The sequence below is a fragment of the Galeopterus variegatus genome, unplaced genomic scaffold (genome assembly GCF_000696425.1).
Source record: "Galeopterus variegatus unplaced genomic scaffold, G_variegatus-3.0.2 Scaffold5807, whole genome shotgun sequence".
Classification (NCBI taxonomy): Eukaryota; Metazoa; Chordata; class Mammalia; order Dermoptera; family Cynocephalidae; genus Galeopterus; species Galeopterus variegatus.
This window is the reverse complement of record NW_007731918.1, coordinates 88,959-108,843: the sequence shown is the minus strand read 5'-3', so window position 1 is coordinate 108,843 and position 19,885 is coordinate 88,959. Positions and strand designations below refer to the sequence as shown.

At 38.9% G+C, this 19,885-nt stretch overlaps 1 protein-coding gene across 1 annotated transcript in view; it reads left to right on the top strand.

The window, feature by feature from the left end:
- The window catches only part of PHACTR2 (phosphatase and actin regulator 2), a 93,104-nt gene that overhangs the window by 31,519 nt on the left and 41,700 nt on the right, over positions 1 to 19,885 (top strand). The window contains exons 2-4 of the mRNA XM_008590016.1: positions 686 to 766; positions 5,481 to 5,639; positions 15,409 to 15,946. Of these exons, the coding sequence (XP_008588238.1) occupies positions 5,522 to 5,639; positions 15,409 to 15,946 (656 nt within the window). The 5' untranslated portion in view covers positions 686 to 766; positions 5,481 to 5,521. The remainder of the gene's footprint in view (positions 1 to 685; positions 767 to 5,480; positions 5,640 to 15,408; positions 15,947 to 19,885) is intronic.

Here is a 19,885-nt window from a genome sequence, read left to right as displayed (position 1 = left end):
TCCGGCCCCCGAAAAAAAAAAAAAAAAAAAAAAAAAAAAAAAATACATGCCTTGAAAGCTGCCTATTTAACTCCTTTCTCCATCCTTCTAAGACTTGGGGTTTGACAGGGCATATACAAGAATCCTATGGAATATATGAGTATGGTAGAGAAAAGAGTTACAGAAATCTGATGTGTTTAGTCTTTTGTAATAGGTGGTTTGAAAGAGAAAATGCTAGTAAAGTAGTCTTTTCTGTCTGGGATTCAGATGAGTTACCTGAATATCTACTAAAAGTTTATGGGTTGTTTTTATTTGTATAATCATACATATCCTCTACATGCACTGCATATTCATAGAAGCATATGTATTAGAATGCATCTTTACTAAAGAAAAGAATATTTCAGAGTGAGACATGGCCTTTATGCTCTGCAGTTGGTATGGAATAATACATCTGGATTCATGGCTAAAAATTATCATATGAAAGACCAGGGACTGTGGCTGGGCTTCAGGTCATGGGCTGGTGTCATTTGACCTTGTCCGAGCTGTATTGATGTGGACACCAATCACATGTTTTGGTAGGCAACTAAAAAAACAGGTTTGAGCCGTCACGTGAACAGAATGAATGTGCTCAATTCTACTTGGAATGTTTACCATAATTATTTTAAGCAATGACTTGGTTCTCACGTGTGCTTATTCTTTTTAAAAGTGTTAGAAAGGAAGATATCCACAAGACAAAGTAGAGAGGAGCTGATAAGAAGGGGAGTTCTTAAGGAATTGCCTGATCAAGGTGAGGACATTAATCATACATTTAAAATAATTTGATCCTTCCTTCTTTGGTCTTTCTTTCCTTTTCTTTTGAAATTTAAAATGACCATGGTCTTTGTCCGATAAAGCAGTGAGTAATGCACTCCAGGAATCTTGCTTTAATTCAAATGCCCTTGTGGGCTGCAGAGAATCTGAGGTATTACAGAAAAGAAATCCAGTGACTTTTCTGGCGAATTCTTCACCATATGTCACTCAAAATCCAAAATGCTACAAAGGTACGTCTGTGGCTAGAGATACAGATAAGATACAAATGCTTTCGTGACTCTTTCTCTTTTCTGTTCTTTGGCTTCAATCTTTCTATTCAAGTTAAATTCTTGTTTGAGTAAATGCAAAATTCTAGCTTGATTCATGCCTTATTTGTTTCTTAAGACTACCACTAAAAGAAAAGAGAGGAAAGAGATGGCAATGTACCTCCTTTACATTCAATAACACACTCAAATGTACAATTGATAAGGCACAAATGGGCAAATTAAATTAATCTGCTTTGTACATTCTCTTAAGTAATTTTTCCAGTTTTGTTCTCTTTTCATTTCTCTGAATCTACTTGCCCTCTCACCTTTCCACTAACAATGATTATTTTCAAGTATTTTTTTCCTGACCTCCAGTCTTTTTCCCTTTTTTCTCTATCCTTCAAAGGAGGAATCCTGCTCAAAAAAGACAAGAATTAGATAGAAACTGAGATTGACCCTCCAAAGAAGATACCAACATTGGTCATTTCTCCAACTCAATAACACTGAATGATTTTCATGGCTCCCACTACTAAACCTAAAGAACATTTTGTTGCAACATTGTTGGTTTATCTCATACATCCCTTCTATCCCCCAAACATTTACTGAGGTAAAGTATTAGTATTGTACTTTCATAGGAACAAATAAAATGCTATTAATTTGCAATTGAAATAATAGTACATCTCTTTTCCTGTTAAATGTTCCTTGCAAAGAACTTAACAATTTTTGGCATTCACTATTTATAAATCAAAATGACATGCTTTTTCCAGCATCTGAATAATTCCACACTGGAGCTGGGAAATGCTTTACTGTTTTACTTTTGCTTCAAAAAAATGGGGAAATCTAGAATGAAGAATATACCTTTTTTCTCAAGTCTGCACAATTTTAGGTATTTTACTTCAATTCCTGGCTTGTCAAACTTTTCTCACTCTACTTAATGAATGAACTTTATGTCGTCCCTAATTTTCTATTACCTTGACGCCATTTATTTCCTGGGACTTTTAAAAATAAAAAATGCACATCCCTAACTTTTTTAACTTAAAGATAGGCTTTGCAATACCACAATTCATCTCCTGTTCAATCTCTCTGGAGGTGGTAGATAAATTATATCTCCACTGAAAACTGAGCATGGAGCCATCACCTTTATGAAGCGGTCCAAATACATTTGCTTGGTATCCTATATTTGGAAATATTTTAAAGACAGAAAAAAAGGAACAGTTTATGATTGAAACTTAAAAGGTTTGAAGATCGAGATTAAAGGCCCATCTTTTCCTAGTTAAAAATTATAGGTAGAAAAAGATTTTACTTTTTCTAAAAACAAGTAGCAATGGTCAATTTAAAGAAATGCTTAGTTTTGCATGGTTTTTCTTCTGCCTTATCCGTTAAGCTATTTGTATCATCATTTGTTACAGTTTCTTGGGCCAACATACACTTATTTCTCAGAAATCTTCCTCTGTTTGACCTTTTTAATTTAATTTCTGTAGATGAATATTAAAAGTTTTAAAACATAAAAGAACAAAACAGTTTTTAACCTAAATATAATATAATGGGTTTGGGAATTAATGTTTGGAAAGTGCCTATATTGAACTGTAGAAATTACCTAATGTTCGAAAGTTCCCAGAAATTCCTATTGTAAATGGAGTTCTTCCCCTTTTCAGCCAAGAGCTGGAGAAAATAGTTTTTTGTCTTTTTCCCAAAAACAATTATCTTGAGACTTTCAGTCTCTGAGATTGGAAGTTGCTGTTCCTGGAGAAAACCTCCTCTCTTCTGCCAACTCATTCTTTGCCTTGGTCTTTCTGACCTTTCCTCTGCTCTTGACAGTGCTTGTCAATTATGCCCTTTATTCAAGTGAGCCAGATAGACTTTTTAAATTCCTCCAGCTACCCTGGGCTTGACCTCACCCCATCCTGTCCCACACCCTCACTCCTAGCTATTATTATTATTCCTCTTAGGTGATGTGTTGTACATCAAGATATACCTTCATTGTAAAAGCTCAGTGATTGGTCTTCTCTCCTGAGAAGTCCGTGGTCTACACCAAGTTTGTTCCTTACATCTGGTTCTTTCTTCCCATCTTTTCCCTTAACTCGAGGGCGTGTAGGTGTTCCTGCCTGTCTGCTATCCTCCTTTTTTTTTTCCCCTTCCATCGTGTACTTTTAACCTTCTGATGTCACCCACCCTTTGGTAATACATGATTTTCTCCTGTTATCTGTTCCTCCTTTAACTATATCCCCAATACACCTGTTTACCAGAGAGGGGTTTACCAGTAAACTCCTTTCAACACTCTCATGCTCCTTATTTAACCACTTGTTAATATTTGTGCTTTATCTCTTGTTTTACTTTAAGCTTACAATTCTTTCTTGAGTTTTCTCTTTCCTTTGCATACAAATGCTCCTGTGAGGCTTGCTGGCCTGGGCCTCTTGTTATAACCTGCAGCTCAGCTCAGCATCTTCTCTTGCCTTCCTTTGCTGCGCTTACGTTTTACTTACATACGAGGGGTCTTCAAAAAGTACTTGGAAAGATTTTTATTATCTTTTAATTCCATTTTTCCATGAACTTTTTGAAGTACCTTCGCACATATACCATATCAAGGATTCAACTTATTTTAATTCTAAAACAACTTTCTTAGCACACAAAACTAGAAAACCTTTTCAATACACACCCAATTAATTAATCACTTCAGTTCTCTGTTTTATTCTTGAATTCCATATTTACCACAAACATGTCTCTTTTTCCTATTTTTTTTTATATGCATTAGTTTTATTTCATGCCTCAAAGTAAGTATCTTTCCACATTATGGGCTATTTATCATGCAATAATCCAATTTCTTCTTGTGCCGCACCTATTTAATTTTCTCTCCAGTTTTTTTGTTCTAAAATTTAAAAATCGGTTATTTAACCTACAAAAGATAGTATTACATTGTCATTAACATGACTTCAGTATATTTTAATTACCAGTAAAGTGAAAGAAAACAACTCTGTATTTGAATCACCTAAAAACTAAGAATTTTTATGTAAAAAAGTGGTTTTCTATTTTGTTTGGACTTTTCCATGCTGATATCATTTTTAGTTTGTCTGGATATATTGTCCTGTCTTCTTGAAGAATCTCTTGGTTCTTCTCGGTTTGACATATACCCTTTAAAAAACTCTCACATTAATTTTATTGAAATGGTTAAGATTGACTTGCAGTGGCATTGCCTTCAATTAGTATCTATTTTAGTTTTATGTAGGAATAAGATTATAGGTTCTTGGGAGTTATATGACTAAGCAATAATTGCTTTTTCATTTTGAGCATGACATAATTTTATAATATGTGTTTTACTTATTAAAATGTCATGTCTGTTTTTGTCAAGAAGGCCAATTGATTTTATTGTTGAACCAAAGCAATTCAATCATATTTAATGAAAATTTGGGAAATACTGTCTGTTTTATAATGATTACCAAAATAAGTTTAATCAAAAATTTCGTAGAAACAGCTCTAAGCATGCATTTCTTTAAGTTTGCTAAGTCAAAACCTCAATTCATTAATTTTTCTCTTATAATGGTAGCAAAGCCTCCTAAATTTTTTCAGGTGTGAACTAGAATTAACCTTTTCAAACATCACTGAATCATAAGTTTCTGCAAAATCTCTTTAGAAACCCTCAGGAATTATGAAAGTTCAGGGGTTAAAATTAGTTATGTATGATTTAGGTAATACATTAGAAATTTTATTTTCAGCTGTGTTTTTAAAAAAATCTTCCAAAATTACTTTTCGCACAATTTTCCCCCTAATATTTTCAAATTATTATTGGGCCAATTTACAAACTTTTGGGTCGGTTATATATAACAATTAGCTGAGTACATTTTAATCTTTTTGTAAAAAAGAAAATGAGAATAAAATTAACTTTGCTACCATCCTTTTTTAAATATAGAGTAGCATTTATATTACTATATTAAGTTAATGCATCATATATGTAATATATTCTAGAGACAGTGGTGCTTGGAAATTTTCATATTCTCCCACTAATTGTCTGTGTAACTGCATTTCATGTTATTTGTGTACTTGCATTTACCTTGTGTTTTTGGTGCTTGTTAAAATGTTTATTCCATTCTGCAGATTGTTTCTTTCTCCATTCAGTTTCTGAATGACAAAGAAACCCATAAGTATTGACCTCAACCAAACCTAAGCACAAGAACGCAGGGACTCAGCTGCCCTGGCCTATTGTGTAATTAAGATAATCATTCCTACTGCCTTGAAATGGTACATGAACATTCCCTTAATGGCTGCTTTCCCCAGGACTAAGAATTTTCTAGCTCTTTTGTTTTGAACAAATTATTTAGTGAAACAGTACAGGGCACATTTGGTTCTCAGGGACTGAAACATGATCCCAAATCCTACACTCTTAGTAACTGGAAAACTGGTCTTCACAAAAGCCATCAAGTAAGACATCTAGGTGTTTCTTTCCCATTTTAGATGGAGATGTAACAGTTAACTTTGAAAATTCAAACGGGCACATGATAGCCATCGGAGAGGAATCTACCCACGAGGAAAATGTAGTAAAGTCTGAAGAAGGTCATGGCTCTGTATCTGAAAAAACACCACCTCTGGAGGAAAAGGCAGAAGATAAGAAAGGTAAAATAAAGAGAAACCCCATTATTATTTACTTTAGTACAGCTCAAGGTCAAGAACCAGGTCTTGGGCTCCAAATTGTGACTCTAAAACCAGCAGCATCTGCAGAGAGGTTTGCAAAACAAAGAAGAGAGAAATGACAGGGGCAGAGTAATGGGATGATTTCCTCAGGTAGATGCAGTCATTCTGTAAGCACATCATTTGATTTTTTTTTTTGTTATTAAAGAGTGTTAATTAAAGGAAATAATCAAAAGGGGTGGTCTCTTCAAGTATTAGAGATTTCTGGGAATATTATCCTCTTAGAAGCTGTTTTTCAGGATCTTAAATTACAAAGATCCCTGCTGTTGACAACTGGTCTCTGTGAGCAGCTCTACAGAGAGGAATACAAAACACGACTCTTCCAGCCCAACACTGTCTCTCCAGGAGCAGGAACTTGGCTGATGGCATCCTCTTACCTGATGTTGTAGGTTCTAGACATTTCTGAGAGAGATCCAGGAATAGCTCCCAGAGATGCCAGGGGCTTTGGTTGATCTACAGGCTGATTGCCACAGCCTCTGCTTGGTCGGTGATTTGCCTGTGCAATTGGAAATTTCAAAATGCGCCAGAGGCAATCATGCTCTTCTCTGAAGGCTTCTTTAGAGACTTTGCTTTCTAGAGTGAATATGCTGTGGTTGATTGAGATACCTGCAAAATATATGTCTATCAAGGCCACAGGAACATTCACAGATTCCTGGGCATGGACTGATTACATCCAGAAGCCACTGCTGTTACCTGCAGGAACCTCCAAGCCTCAAACTTATGCAAACTTGAACTGAAGCTCCCACAAGGAAAGGTTTTTATGGAAGATTCTAGATGATTCCATGCAGTCTAGGAGGGAATCTTCAGGAAATAAGTTATTTCTTGTTCTATAATGTCTGCCTCTGAGTTGGCAAAAATTTATCAAACCTAGTTTGGGTTCAGTAGACATTTTGAGAACTCTTAGAAACTGCTGAAAGAGAGCTTCTCTTGCTCTATTCTTGACCCAAATCCTCCAAAGACAAAGGAAACAAAAGAGCATTTGATGGCCCTATTAAACACAGGCTGTAACTTAAAATAATCTTCTTTGGAAGTCCATAACCATTTATTATTTGGATATAAATTAGCCTTTAAAAGTTTTAGAAACCTATGTTAATAATCTGTTGGAAGTTTATTACTTTGTTGTATTCAAATATTAAGCATAGTATTCATAGGGCTTTCCTACTTAGTCTTGGTCCATTGAAGAATTCTGGTTAAGCTTATGAACACTGTTTATGAGAAATTAATACTTTTAATGATAACATTCCTGGAACATGAAGAGAAAGTAGACTTAAATAAATTTTAAAAGGATTCAGTTGAAAATATTAATGCAAGTAGGGATGTTTTTTGGTTTTTTGGGTTTCTTTTTTAAGTTTAATTGTCCTGTCTCACCAAACTGTTAAATTTCAAATCCGTCTGTGGTTTGTCCCTGCCACAACCTTTTCACATTCAAGAATCATGTCCTTTATTTTGTCACAGTGCTATCGTTAGTGCTTGCCTGGCCTGTGTAGGGTGTCAGTCACTGGGCTGGCCAGACTTCAAAGGAAGTTTATTCCTTATCAACCTAATAAAAAGTTGCCAACAGTTTTATGTTAATTAACCAGCAGACCCTGATGTTCCAGAAAGAAGGTGGCAGACCGTATAAGTCCATGAATATGAGTAGAGAGGTGTTTTTCTTTTCTTATTCTTTACTTAGAATTAGTACATTAAGTTTTTCCTAGTCACATAGGGTCCAGGCTAGCATCTTGCCTGGCGAGTCAGTATGTGAGGTGATAGGAGTGCTGGAAGTGCCCTCATGCCCCTCATAAGCCCATGTGGCTCCTCACGTTGCATGGAAGTGTTAGGTAAGGAAGACACTTCCTGAGACTGAAAAGAATGTCACTCATGACTCATATGACAGAGTATTATGTTAAATAGAAAATGCCTTATGAACAAAGGTAACAATTTATTTCTCTGGAAAGACCATTTAATTCTGAAAGCCAGCCCAGGATTCACTTTTGCCTCTGCTGCCCTTCTGAGCCCACTCCTCGCACTAGCTCATCATCGTGCAAACCCACCGTCCTGGGATCTTCATTCACCCTCTGTGTGGGAACACAATGCTTCCTTTCCTTCTGCATTAAGCCAGCTTATTCAAGAGCATTATTTCATCTGTTAATTGGCTGTATTTGTAAAACCACATGATGTGCCCTTAAAGTCCTAGGTGCTTATTAAATCTTCTTATAAGACAATATCTCAATACTTTCATATTTGAAACATCAGTGTCACAGAAAGCAGAACAAATGGCAAGGGATGTCCTTCACACTCACTCTGGGGGTAGGTTCTGCCCAGGCCACGTGGGTATTTCTGGGCCTCCCAAAGGGTCCTGATTGTGTAGTTGGTACAGTGGTCCTGGTTCTCCTCTGCCTAACACCCAAGACTTCTTTTTTAAGGTCTTCAGGGCTCCTAGTCTCCCACTATTCTTTCTCAGTAAGTGCCTTTAAATATATGAGAGCAGAAAAACTCATCTGTGATCTGTTAAATATAGCTTGGTATTGAATTTGAAAAATCATGGGCCAGCCGGTGGCGCACTGTTACAGTGCACCACTTGGGAGCGTGGTGGCGCTCCCGCCGAGGGTTTGGATCCCACATACAGACCGGTTCCCGCTCACTGGCTGAGCAAGGTGCGGGTGCGGCACTGAGGGTTGCGATCCTGTTGCCGGACACGAAAAAAGACAAAAAGGAAAAAAAAAAAAAGAAAAATCTGAAAATTTGATGTTATTTCTAGTGTAAAGGATTTTTCAGTGAAGTGAAAAGTGGCAAACTCTTATTTGTCTACCGTAAGACTCTATTGGAGGCCAGAAAAGGAGGGGTGAATGAAAAATGGCCCTTGCCCTTAAGCAGACCACGCCTGACAGGAGGCCAGCATGCAGACAGGTGGTTGCAGTACAAGATGCGATGGAAGGCCTGAGCACTGCAAGCCAGGGGAGCTCACAGCAGGGACCCAAGTTGGTTCTCAGAGGAAGATATTTTCAAACTAAGACCTGAAGGAGACACAAAGAGCTAGTCAGATGAAGGAGAAGAATTGGAGCAGAAGTGCATTCTAGGCAAGGCAAGGAATGCATGTGGTTCTGGGCTTGCTGTAGGTATTGTGGACCCAGCACTTCATGTGACGGAAGGAGCCAAGTCTGGAAGTAGAGTGAACAGCTTGTCTTCCAGACCACACTGCTGTGCGGCATAGTGTCCTTATCAAGCCAGAGTGAATAGGCAGCCCTTTCTTACTCTCCTCTTGAAACGATAACATCAGTTTATATCATGTCTTTAGAACATATGGTAATAGTAAAAACTCAACTTAATTCATTATCTCCCAGCTACAGGAAAGAGTCTGTTTTCTGCTGATTTGTGCATCAATAACTATCAGCCTGTCAGTCATATTCATTGAACAGACATAGTGTTTAGAGCATTGTGTCTGATGGGGCATAAAATATCATACAGAAGGAGCTCATGATTTAGCCAGAAAAACATTATTTGCACACTCACATTTGTGCATACACACACACACACACACACAAACACAACTTACGAATCACCAAAGCGACAGACACTCCCAGATAATTGGTAGCGTTGGAAGAGTAAAGAGGACGGAGCTGTGCTGCCCAAGGAGCCTGCAGGAAGCTTGTGTGCAAAGTGTTCATTTCCTTCCTGGTAAGGATTGTCATTCTCAACTGTATGGAGCATACCATCTCCTCCTTCCCAAACCCAGAAGCTGGACTCTTTGGGGTATAACTTTAAAACTTAAGACCTTAAGCGGAAAGAAAAAAGATCCCTCAGTGACATGCCATGAAGAGAAAGGATAAGACACTTGCTGGGTTTGTGGTATGAAAGAGAATTAAGATACCAGGTGTTACAGATCAGTTTGGCTGTCACCGTTGGCAATATTATTGGGCTTGATCAGCGTGCATTACAGTATTATGCTAAGGGCTAAAGTTACAAAGATATATTTAAAGAATAGATGTCCACCCTATGTTGAAAGACTGGCAAGTCAATGTATATTTGTATATGTTACGTTAAAATAAAATGTTTTTGGCATGTGTCAATATATCTGTTCTCAACCCTAATTGGTTTGCAATTAACTGGCCTGGTCTAGACCAGCTGGGTTAGGAGGGCCGCTACTATGTTATAAGTGACAAGCAGCTTAGTTGAGGAGACAAAATATGTGATTAGAAAGGCAAAAATACAAAGTAGCCTCTGATAAATATTGAGTAAGTGGCTTACACAATAAGGCCAAGTAAGTTCAGAGGCAAGAGAGTTCAATTTGGGCTGTGACTGGGGAGGGTTTCATGGCTGAGGCAGGATAAAAGGTGAACTTCAAAAGTTTTATTGATTACCTGCTGTAAGTTAAATCATTATTACGGTAGTTCTATATGTAGATTGATGGTGGATGTGGTAAAAGAAAGAAAAGAGAGAGAAGTCCTTACTTCACACTCACTAGGAAAAGAAATGAAGCAAAAGAAATAGTTCTTAAAAAGAGATTAAAAATGCAATATATTTCAATATGAAAACTCTTTCTTAGTCATTCCATAATGGGAGGACATATCCAGTAAAGGCTTAGTCTTGTCTTAACACTGTCTTTCGTTTTTCATTGTGCTACCTTTTTGAAGAAGTGCTGCTTATTAGCTCTTTGGACCAGAGCCATATTTTAATTTATTTTAATGTCAATCAGTCACTATTAGAAGAAATGTAGATATGAATATATGAATGAACCTTCCGCATCTTGGCTTTCTTTCAGTAATGAAAGGTTAATACAGTTTCTCCTCCAGTTATGCAAAACCTTGTGAGAGGCTTCTGTTCTTTAGTATGATTTTCTTTTTGGTACAAATTTTAAACTTTGTCTTTTCAAAATCATTGTTTGTGTGTACATCACAAAACAAACCATATATTTTGGATTCTGCACCCTCTGTACCTATAGCTGGGATGCTATTTGAAAAGGGCAGAGGAAGTTATGGTAGAACAGGAAGCTGCTGTTCCCAGCATACTGGGAGAGATTGAGAACATTTTCATGGTAGAAAATAGTTCATTGTTCACTGCATTGTGACTCACATGAAAGACCCTCCAGAGTCTCCTTTAGCTTAGAAAATCAATGATTTTTGACCACAGTGAGACTGAGCACAAATCCCTTTCAGATGCATTGGGCTTGAGTTCTCTAAGGTAACTGTGAGTCCAGTCACTGCTGTGGCTGTCAGTCCTCACTTTTGGCGGTGTGTGTAATGTGCTCATCTGCCACTCCCAAGGGGGCTTTCGATTTTGCCGAATTGTTAAATATGCTAAATTTAAGTTTAGCACGTGATGTCCGCGTCATCATTCAGCAACCACAGATTCGAGGCTGGACCCAAAGCCCCTGACTTGTGGACATGTACCCTCATCCTCAACACGACTTCATCAAAGTGATTTGAGCGACCTGGTTTTATCGAAGCCGTGATTCATGTACCTGGGGAACACACCCCGCTTTGTCTTGCAGCCTTTGTTTTCACCCCAAACTCTGCTCTCTCTGGTACAAGATTCCATCTGGTTCCCTCGGGCCCAACAGCTACATGTTCGTATCACTGTCGTCATGTGTCTTGCTCCATGTGTTTCTATGGTGTGTGTCTGTATCAGTCTGCTCTGTTCACTTTCTCATTTATAGAGAACACTGAAAACCACTCTGAAACACCGGCAGCTCCTGCTCTTCCTCCTTCTGCTCTTCCTAAGCCTAAACCTAAACCTAAACCCCCCAAAACACCTGTGCCTCCAAAAGGGGCCACTGCGGGGCCCAGCCACAAAAGTGACGAAGTGCCTCCCACTAAAAAAATTACCAAGGCTCCTGGTAAGCAGGTCCCCGTCCCTCCACCCAAGCCAACAAGCCGAAATGCGACCCGAGAGGCTGGTGAGTATGCCCCCAGCACACTGTGGGGTTGAGCCTAGGGCACCCGGCTCTGGGATGGGGCTAATTATTTCTTCTGGGAGTGATAGTCTTTTGGTGTCTTAGGATGTGACAGCAGTGGATTCAGCTTTGACACAAAGAATGTCCAGGCGATTCCTATGTTGCTATCTACCAAAGAAAGTCAACCAGTTCATTAGTTCATCTCATTAGTTTTGGTGTGAATGTCCTTCTTTCATCCTGAGTATCCGCTATCTGCATATCAGACCCAGTTGAAGGGATACAGGGAATACTATGCCTGATGAGTAAGGATGATCTGATATAACATTGTTTAGACATTGACTGACCTTCTGCTTATCTGAGTTTCTGGGTGGCTTTTTGTCTCCAGTTTTCTTTCAGAATATCTCAGGTTTGCGTTTAAGAATATGATACCTCTTTGACATATTGCTGGATCTTAATGTGTTAAATCTTCAGCATCCATAATCCTCTCCCTTCTGATAAATGACAAAGGGTTCATATCACTTGGTTCACCTCCACCCCATCACTTTCTACTCAGACAAAACTATTCCCGTGGAACTGAAAGTTCTGTGCTCAGAGCTTCCCCCACCCTCGCTCCAGTAGACTTCAGTTTGTTAGAAGGCAAAGCATCCTGGTGTGATATAGTTACAAGTTGCTATTACAAATCACCAGTGGATGTTTGGGTGACCTACAGTAACCTCATGTAATGTGTATCCAGCTTTCCTTTCCGATTAAATATGTTTAATGCAAAGTGGAGCTCCCATTCTTCCAGTTAAGTGGAATAAAGATGCCTACCATGGTATCTAGCTTTTAAAATGACATTAATCAAACACCACATGCTAAGTGGCTTTTCCCCATTAACATGTGCATAAAAATTCTCCTGTGCTATGGCAAATCTTATTTTCCTTAAAATCAGCAGCAGCTTTCTAGCAGTTGGCTACCAGGATTTGCCTTAGTGATGGTCCTTTTCACCTCATAATTTATACCCATAATGCTCGAATTCAGAAAATGGTTTGATTGGCAGCATAACAGATCTCTGAATGCAAATAGATGTCTCTCTCCCTGTGTTCCTCTTCCTGCCTTTGACCTTCAGCATCTTTAGTGTCTGGGTCTCTTCTAATCAGCTGTAAAATAAAATGTCTCCGAATGACATGCCAGCGGTGCCCACGGGCCATTTCCTCAGGGACCAGCTGTCCCCACACATCAGTGTCCATTCTTGTTGGGATCTGTGTGTGTGTGTTTCCCGGACTGCCTAGCAAACCCTGGAGCAGTGCTTGAAGTGAGGCAGGCACAGATCTACTTCTTAAAGAAAAGCCCCGAACTGTCACTCTGTCTTTGGGAATTAAGATCCTGCCTGGCACGCACTTTCCTACTTCCCCACATTAGGTAGCAGCTCACTATGGACTCAGCTTGGACCCTCTTTATTTCTCTCAGAAGAAAGCTGATGATTAATGCAAGGGCGGGAGACAGCTTTCATGCGAGATTTTGAGTTATTTCCAGATATTTTGCTTGAAGATTTATTTATAGACTCATGATGTTTCTGAGAGAATAGTACAGTCACTTTATCCTTATTATCAGAGGCCCAACTGACCCTCAGTGTAAGTAATAATGTGGCTATTCCAGGGGCTGTCACAGAGAAACAGGGCTTGCATTGAAGTACACCAACAAGCCCATGGTGCAAGGATTCTTTTACCAAATATTGATAATCCCCCCTTCAGAATTCTACTGATAGTCCATTCGCAACCATTTAGAACTTTCTGCATGGTAACTTTGTATTATTTGAGTAATGTTGACCTTCTGGAAAAGTTAGTTGATTTTCAGTACAATGTTTTAAGTTCTTAAAAGAGCTATCAGTTAAGATTCTTCCTCTATTACTAAGTTAGTATAGACCTCCAGATCACCAGATACCAGTTTGCCAGGGAGGTAAAGTTAAATCTCCCTATTTTTTTCTTTCTCATTGTTATACATTATTAACAACAAAAATACTTAACTGAAATGTGGTGGCATTATTTTTAATCATGGCCTTAATTTAAGTAACTTAAGCAACAAAGTTGATTTCAACAAAGTCCTACCATTTTAGAAGTTATTTAAAGAAAAATATATCATAAATTTATACTCTAGGCATTGGGAAAAAAATATTTTCCTTAATCCAAGCTAAAGTTAACTTTTCTGTTAGAAAAGAAAGGATTTTTAAAAAAATTATTAGAATTGATATGTAGAAGAGATTCTGTTTATCTTATCTAAGAAAATAATTGAACATTTAGGCACCAAATTTAAGCACCAAATCCTGAGCATCTTTATTGCAAAAAATAAATTTAGAATGGGCTTAGGTTGAAGGAGTGTGCTTGATGAGTCTGACTTGTAAGCATGAGAAGGCTGTTAACCATAAAAATATATCAACAGGTCCAGATTAACTATAAAAAGATATTAATAGGAAGGGGGAGGGGGGCAGAATTTTAGTTATTATGTATATCTAAAAGGATAGAGACCCTAAACCATAGAGATTCCTTTTAAGCCTGGATATTGTCACTAAATGAGAGACTGGCTTCTTTGGTATATCAGAATTAATGAAGTCTTACATCTCATTGTCTACTCCTTTATCTTTTCTTCACTCTTGACCCTCCCAATTGACTTCAGTAAAGTTATAACCAGAAGTAAGTGACAATAACATCTGTGTGCAGTGTAGATTGACTCCACAAAAGTAACAAGTTATTTTCTTACAGTTTTGTGAAAGGTAGTTTAACCCATCATGAAAAAGCAGGAACATCTAACATTATCATAGAAGAAGCAATTAGGAGAAATTTGTAGATCATAAAGGTCATGACAGAAAAGAACATTCTCCTAGGAGTTTAAGTGAATTCCCTAAGATGACATAAAGGAAAGCATAGTTAACCTTCTTTTCCTGAAAATGGTTTGGTTGAAGGTGGCCCTATGCAGAAGTGGGTAAATATAGCACGGTGACTCTTTGATGTAGGCCTTCTGGGAACATAAGTGGTAAAGAGGATTAGATTTGTGAAGGTGGGGTCAGAAGACTTGAGAACGATATTCTTTCCTTTCAAATTATTCAGATGCTACACATGTGAATTTTTTTATTTATTTTTTTATTTTTATTTTTTGTAAAAAAGAAGATTTTTTTCTGCCTTTGGATGTTTTGAAGAGAGCTTGTCTTTCATATGTGGCCTTGTGTTTTCACTCTGCCCCATCACTACTACAGATGGAAGTAGAAACCAGCATGGTGAGCTTCTCTCTAGAGCTGTGGGAACAGCTGGTTTGGAGTTCACTCTTTTAGCAGAAGTGTGAGTTTGCTTTTGACCCAGAAAGAAGATGGTGGGATATACCTAGGTCTCTTGAATGTGGTCACCGCTCCATTCCCAGAAAGACCTCATAGAACATGTATAATTTATGAGCCCAACTGTGTATATACCACACCCGGTTAGCTGCTGATTTCTGTCCTCTGTACACCATAATATCCCTTCTCAGAACAGACAGGGCCTTTTTCAGATGATCCCCAGGACAGAGAGCTGAAGATTTTCCCTTTGGCTATTGCAGACAAAGACTAGAAGAGACAGATTACAGACGGCTCTTGTCCGTTCAAGTTTTGCCATATGTATCACTTGGTGTTTCCTAGATTGGAGGCAGGGAAGGGGCAGAAAACAAGACCATTATTATTAGCCTAATTTCTTTTATTTGTTTATTCAACAAATTTTAAAGGGAATATTTTAAATATCATCGACAATTACAACTTGGTTACTTTATTTGAAAAGCATTGCATTCTTTGACTTTTAATGCAAAATTTCTCTGTTGTAGCTGGTTCCTCTCATTCAAAAAAACCAACTGGCTCCAAAGCATCAGCTTCACCATCTACTTCATCCACTTCATCTCGTCCCAAAGCTTCAAAGGAGACAGTTTCTAGCAAAACAGGGACAATGGGGACCACAAAGGGCAAGAAAAAAACTGGCAAGCAGCCAGCAACGTCTCGACTGTCCTCAGACACAACCACTTCTGTCACATCCGACCTTAAAGGAGAACTTTTGGAGACTGGTGTAGAGACTCTCAAGGCCGAGCAGACTGTCCCTGGGGCCGAGGAGCAGGCCACGGGCAAAGCCAAGTCCACAGTTCCTCCACCCCCTGTGGCTCCACCGCCTTCTCCCCCCGTCCCTCCTCCGCCTCTTGAGGATCAGTGCATTATTGCCTCAGACACTCCAGTGGTCCTGGTCAGCAGTGGAGCTGACCTGTCCGTCTCTGCCTTAGACCCAAGTCAGCTTCATTGGACTGAAGAGCCGACAAACAGAACCACTCCCCACTCAGGCGCTGGCTTAAGTGTTAGCAGAGAAAACGCAAAATGGTGAGTTGGGCACAGACCCCATATTCCACCTGAGTACTAAAGATCTCTAAGGTGTTCTGTTGAAATGGAGATCCTAGTTGTCCTTCTTTAATAATTTAAGTTAGTGAATGTTAGGTAAGCACACGTGTAATCCAACCATTGGTGTTTCATGGCCCTGCCCTGGGGATGACATGGGCTGCTGATGAAAATTACAATGGTGATGCTGACAGACACCACTTCCGATCTGTGGTTTCCAAGTACATTCAGAACCCACTTCAGCACTGCTCAGCAGTCCTTTTTCTTGTCCCAAAACAATTGCCTTCTCTTTCATTTTAGTGCTTATCTTAAACCTTTACCACTTGGGTCCAGACTGCCCACCCACTCCTGCTCACCTTCATTTCAACAAGTTACTTAACCTTCTCTTTCTCCAAGAAAATAAAAGCCATCCAGAAAGAACTCTTTCAAATTCCAACACCTTTCCTTCAGCTGTAGCGTGGCCCCTTTCATGCTCCCTCGATGCCCCGCTCAGCTCAGTTCCTAGATAGAAGTGGTTGTTGTGTCTACTGCCTCAGACAACCCTTTTTTCCTACCTGTGGGACAGAACTAACCAATATGTCTTATTTACATTTGTGTCCCCAGCAACCAGTGCAGAGTCTCGTATGCCATAGGCACTCAAAGGATGTTCATTGAATTGTTGAAAGAAAATGAAAAAGCAAGCTAACGTAGTGTATTAGTCCGTTTCTGTTGCTTATAACAAAAATATTTGGAACTGGGTAATTTGTAAGAAAATGAAATTTATTGCTTATAGTTTTGGAGGCTGAGAAGTCCAAAGTCCAGGGAAGACGTTTGGTTAAGGCCTTGGTAGTGTCAACAGTGACCCAAGGATCTCACAAGGCAGAAAATGGCAGAGCAAAGAGAGAGAGACTCTCATGCGTTCTCCTTTTAAAGCTCTCAGAACCACGTCGCTGACCACCATTTTTAATCCATTCACTAGGGCGTGTTGCTACAATCTAATCACCTCTTCAAGGCCCCACCTTTTAATTACTATAACAGGATTTCCCACCCTCAGCAGTTAGGGTAGGGATTAAGTTTTGGGGGGACGTCCAACCCAAGGCATGTCGTTAAAGTAAAAGTCAGCTTACTTCAATACAGTGGAAGCATTACTGCGGATGAGATGACCCTGATAGAGTACAATGGCGGATAAAAGAGAGTGACCAAGTAATCTCAGTTGTGTTTAAGAAGACAAACAAACAAAATGGGCTGAGGAACTTGAAGCTGCCCCACCATCATTCACGAGGTGGGCTAGTGGCCCCACTATTGTCCAGTTGCCCAAGACAGAAACCTGGGGTTCAAGCTAGGTTCCATATTCTCCTTCATTCCTTGCATCTAATCACTCACAGACTCCTATAAGTATTCTGCTTAAAGGTATATAAGACATGTTATCTCTCTCATCCCACAAGTATGAAGAGAGGGCTGTCAGAGTATAATAGATGCAATTATTAATTAACTAGGGAAGTAAGTCATGGAGCTCTTAAATTCACCCTCTTCTCTCCTATTTCTAAGAATAAAATTTATATTCACTCTTCAAATCTTTTACTAGGTTCTCTTTCAAAAAAAATCCTTGTCGTGTTAGACTTTCAAAAAAAATTTAGTGCGTTAATTTGGTTGGTTTTGATCAAGAGACCAAAATATCAACTTTAATTATTTAATTGCTGATAATAATAACCTTCATTTATTGAATACTTATTTAATGTCAGAAACTAAGCACTGTACATGTGGTATCATTTAATTCACAGATGACTTCTCTGAAGTGTCTCTGTTTTATAGATACGAAAACTGGCATTGAGAGAGGTAAAATAATTTTCCCAAGATTGCCTGGTTAGCAGTGGCAAAGCCAGAATGCAAACCCCATGCTGCACACCAAATTCCATGCTTTGAATATTTTTGTGTTTTCCAAAACCGTTGCTTCTACTGCTGTTTTTTTCCTAATAGTTTCTTGTTTCTCTATTTTTATCATTTTGAAACACCATCATTAGAAAGAAAGCCAAAGAAAGATAAATAAATGTCAAATTACAAATTAGTTTCTCTTATTGGTTTGACATTTTAATAAAAGATATGGGAAATAAGATATTGAAATGTATGGCTTGGGGGTCTGTCTTAGTCCAGTTTGTGCTGCTATGAGAGAATCCCTGAAACTGGGTAATTTTGTAATGAACAGAAATTTATTGGCTTGGGCCGGCCCGGTGGCGCACTGGATGGTGCGCCGCTTGGGAAGCGCGGCAGCGCTCCCATCCGAGGGTTCGGATCCCACATACAGACCGGTTCCCGCTCACTGGCTGAGCGAGGCGCGGGAGCAGTGCCGAGGGTTGCGATCCCGTTGCCGGTCCCCGGTCCGGTACGGGGGCAACACTGAGGGTTGCAATCCGTTGCCAGACACGGAAAAAAGACAAAGACAAAAAAAAAAAAAAAAAAAGAAATTTATTGGCTCACAGTTCTGGAGGCTGTGAGGTCAACGATCAAGGTGCTGGCATCTAGCGAGGGCCTTCTTGCTACATCATCCAATGGCTGATGGTGGAAGGGCAAACAGTGCAAGAGAATAGACCCACACCCACAAGCCCTTTTTATAATGAAATTCAGGGTGGAGCCCTCATGACCTGAACACCACACTGTCATTAGGCCACACTGTCACATTGAGGCTTCAGTTTTTAACACATGAATTCTGAGGAACACATTTAAACCAAACAGGTCCTTAATACTTCCAGCACATAGCAAATGTCATCATTTAATTGTAGTATTTTTCAGCATTGTAATCACTCCCAACCTGTAGAACTGAACATTCATTCTTTCAGCATATATTTTTTGCTTACCTTCTCTGTGCTGGGCATTGTGCTAAGCACCAAAGATACAAAAGTGAGTGAGACAGAATAGCTAAGAGTAGTTTTTACCAAAATGTTGTCCAATGTGTCCAGAAAGTATAAATGTTTAAGTTAAGGTCTAAATTTGGGGAAATAGGTTGAGTATATGGGTTTATTGTTCAATATACTGAAGAACGAGGTGCAACCTATAAAACACTTCCTTAAATAGTCTTAAGCATTCAGAGAGCCTGTATCCAAAGGTGACCTGACTCTGTCTAGTTCATTTCCACAAACATTTAGGGAGTGCACTTTCTTGTGCTAAGCACCACGCTGCATACTGGGGGCTTAATATCAGTCTTCAGCCCAAGTTTTTAAAGAACTGTCAGACAAAAGAGGTAAGTTTCTGTTCTCCATTTCTACTGGGACTGTAATAAGGAGTGAGCTTAGGACATCATTAGACATTGAGGATACTTATGATAGATTTTCCTGTCAGTCAGAGTAACTACAATGCTTTCCTAGAAGAGCTCATCGAGATTTTCTTCTCTGTATATTCAAAATTTTAAATTTAAATTACAGTTCATCATATAGGGGTAATTTGTGTTTGCTCTTGAATTAATGAACCTGGAGTAAGTAGTCTCTCAAATTTTCTTCCAAATTCTTTCTTCTTTTTTCAAATGGATATGTGGATTAGAATTTCTGGCACTTAGTCACTTGCTTTACTTAGAACTCTCCCTGAGTTATGTTTAGTCAACTAATGTGTGAAAATCCTGTCATTTTATGAAGAAACTTCTGTTTGGAACACAAATATCAAAGTTTTAAAGAGGGCAAGTGGCTGTGTATAAAAATAAATGCCTCTTTTCTCATATTGCAGGGTATTAACTATTTGTTAGGTTTCTCTTTATCGGCAGCTTAGTCAATAACACATATGTGTGGTATAACACAAGGCAGAACCTGATAACCTCACTTGGAGCTTATTCAGTCCATTTCCACAAACATTTACTGGATGTACTATATTGTCCAACATACCCAGGAACCCTTGGGAAAAACTTGAGAGCCAAGTCATGAGCTGATTGATACACATTTGGTGTGTATGTAATATTAACTT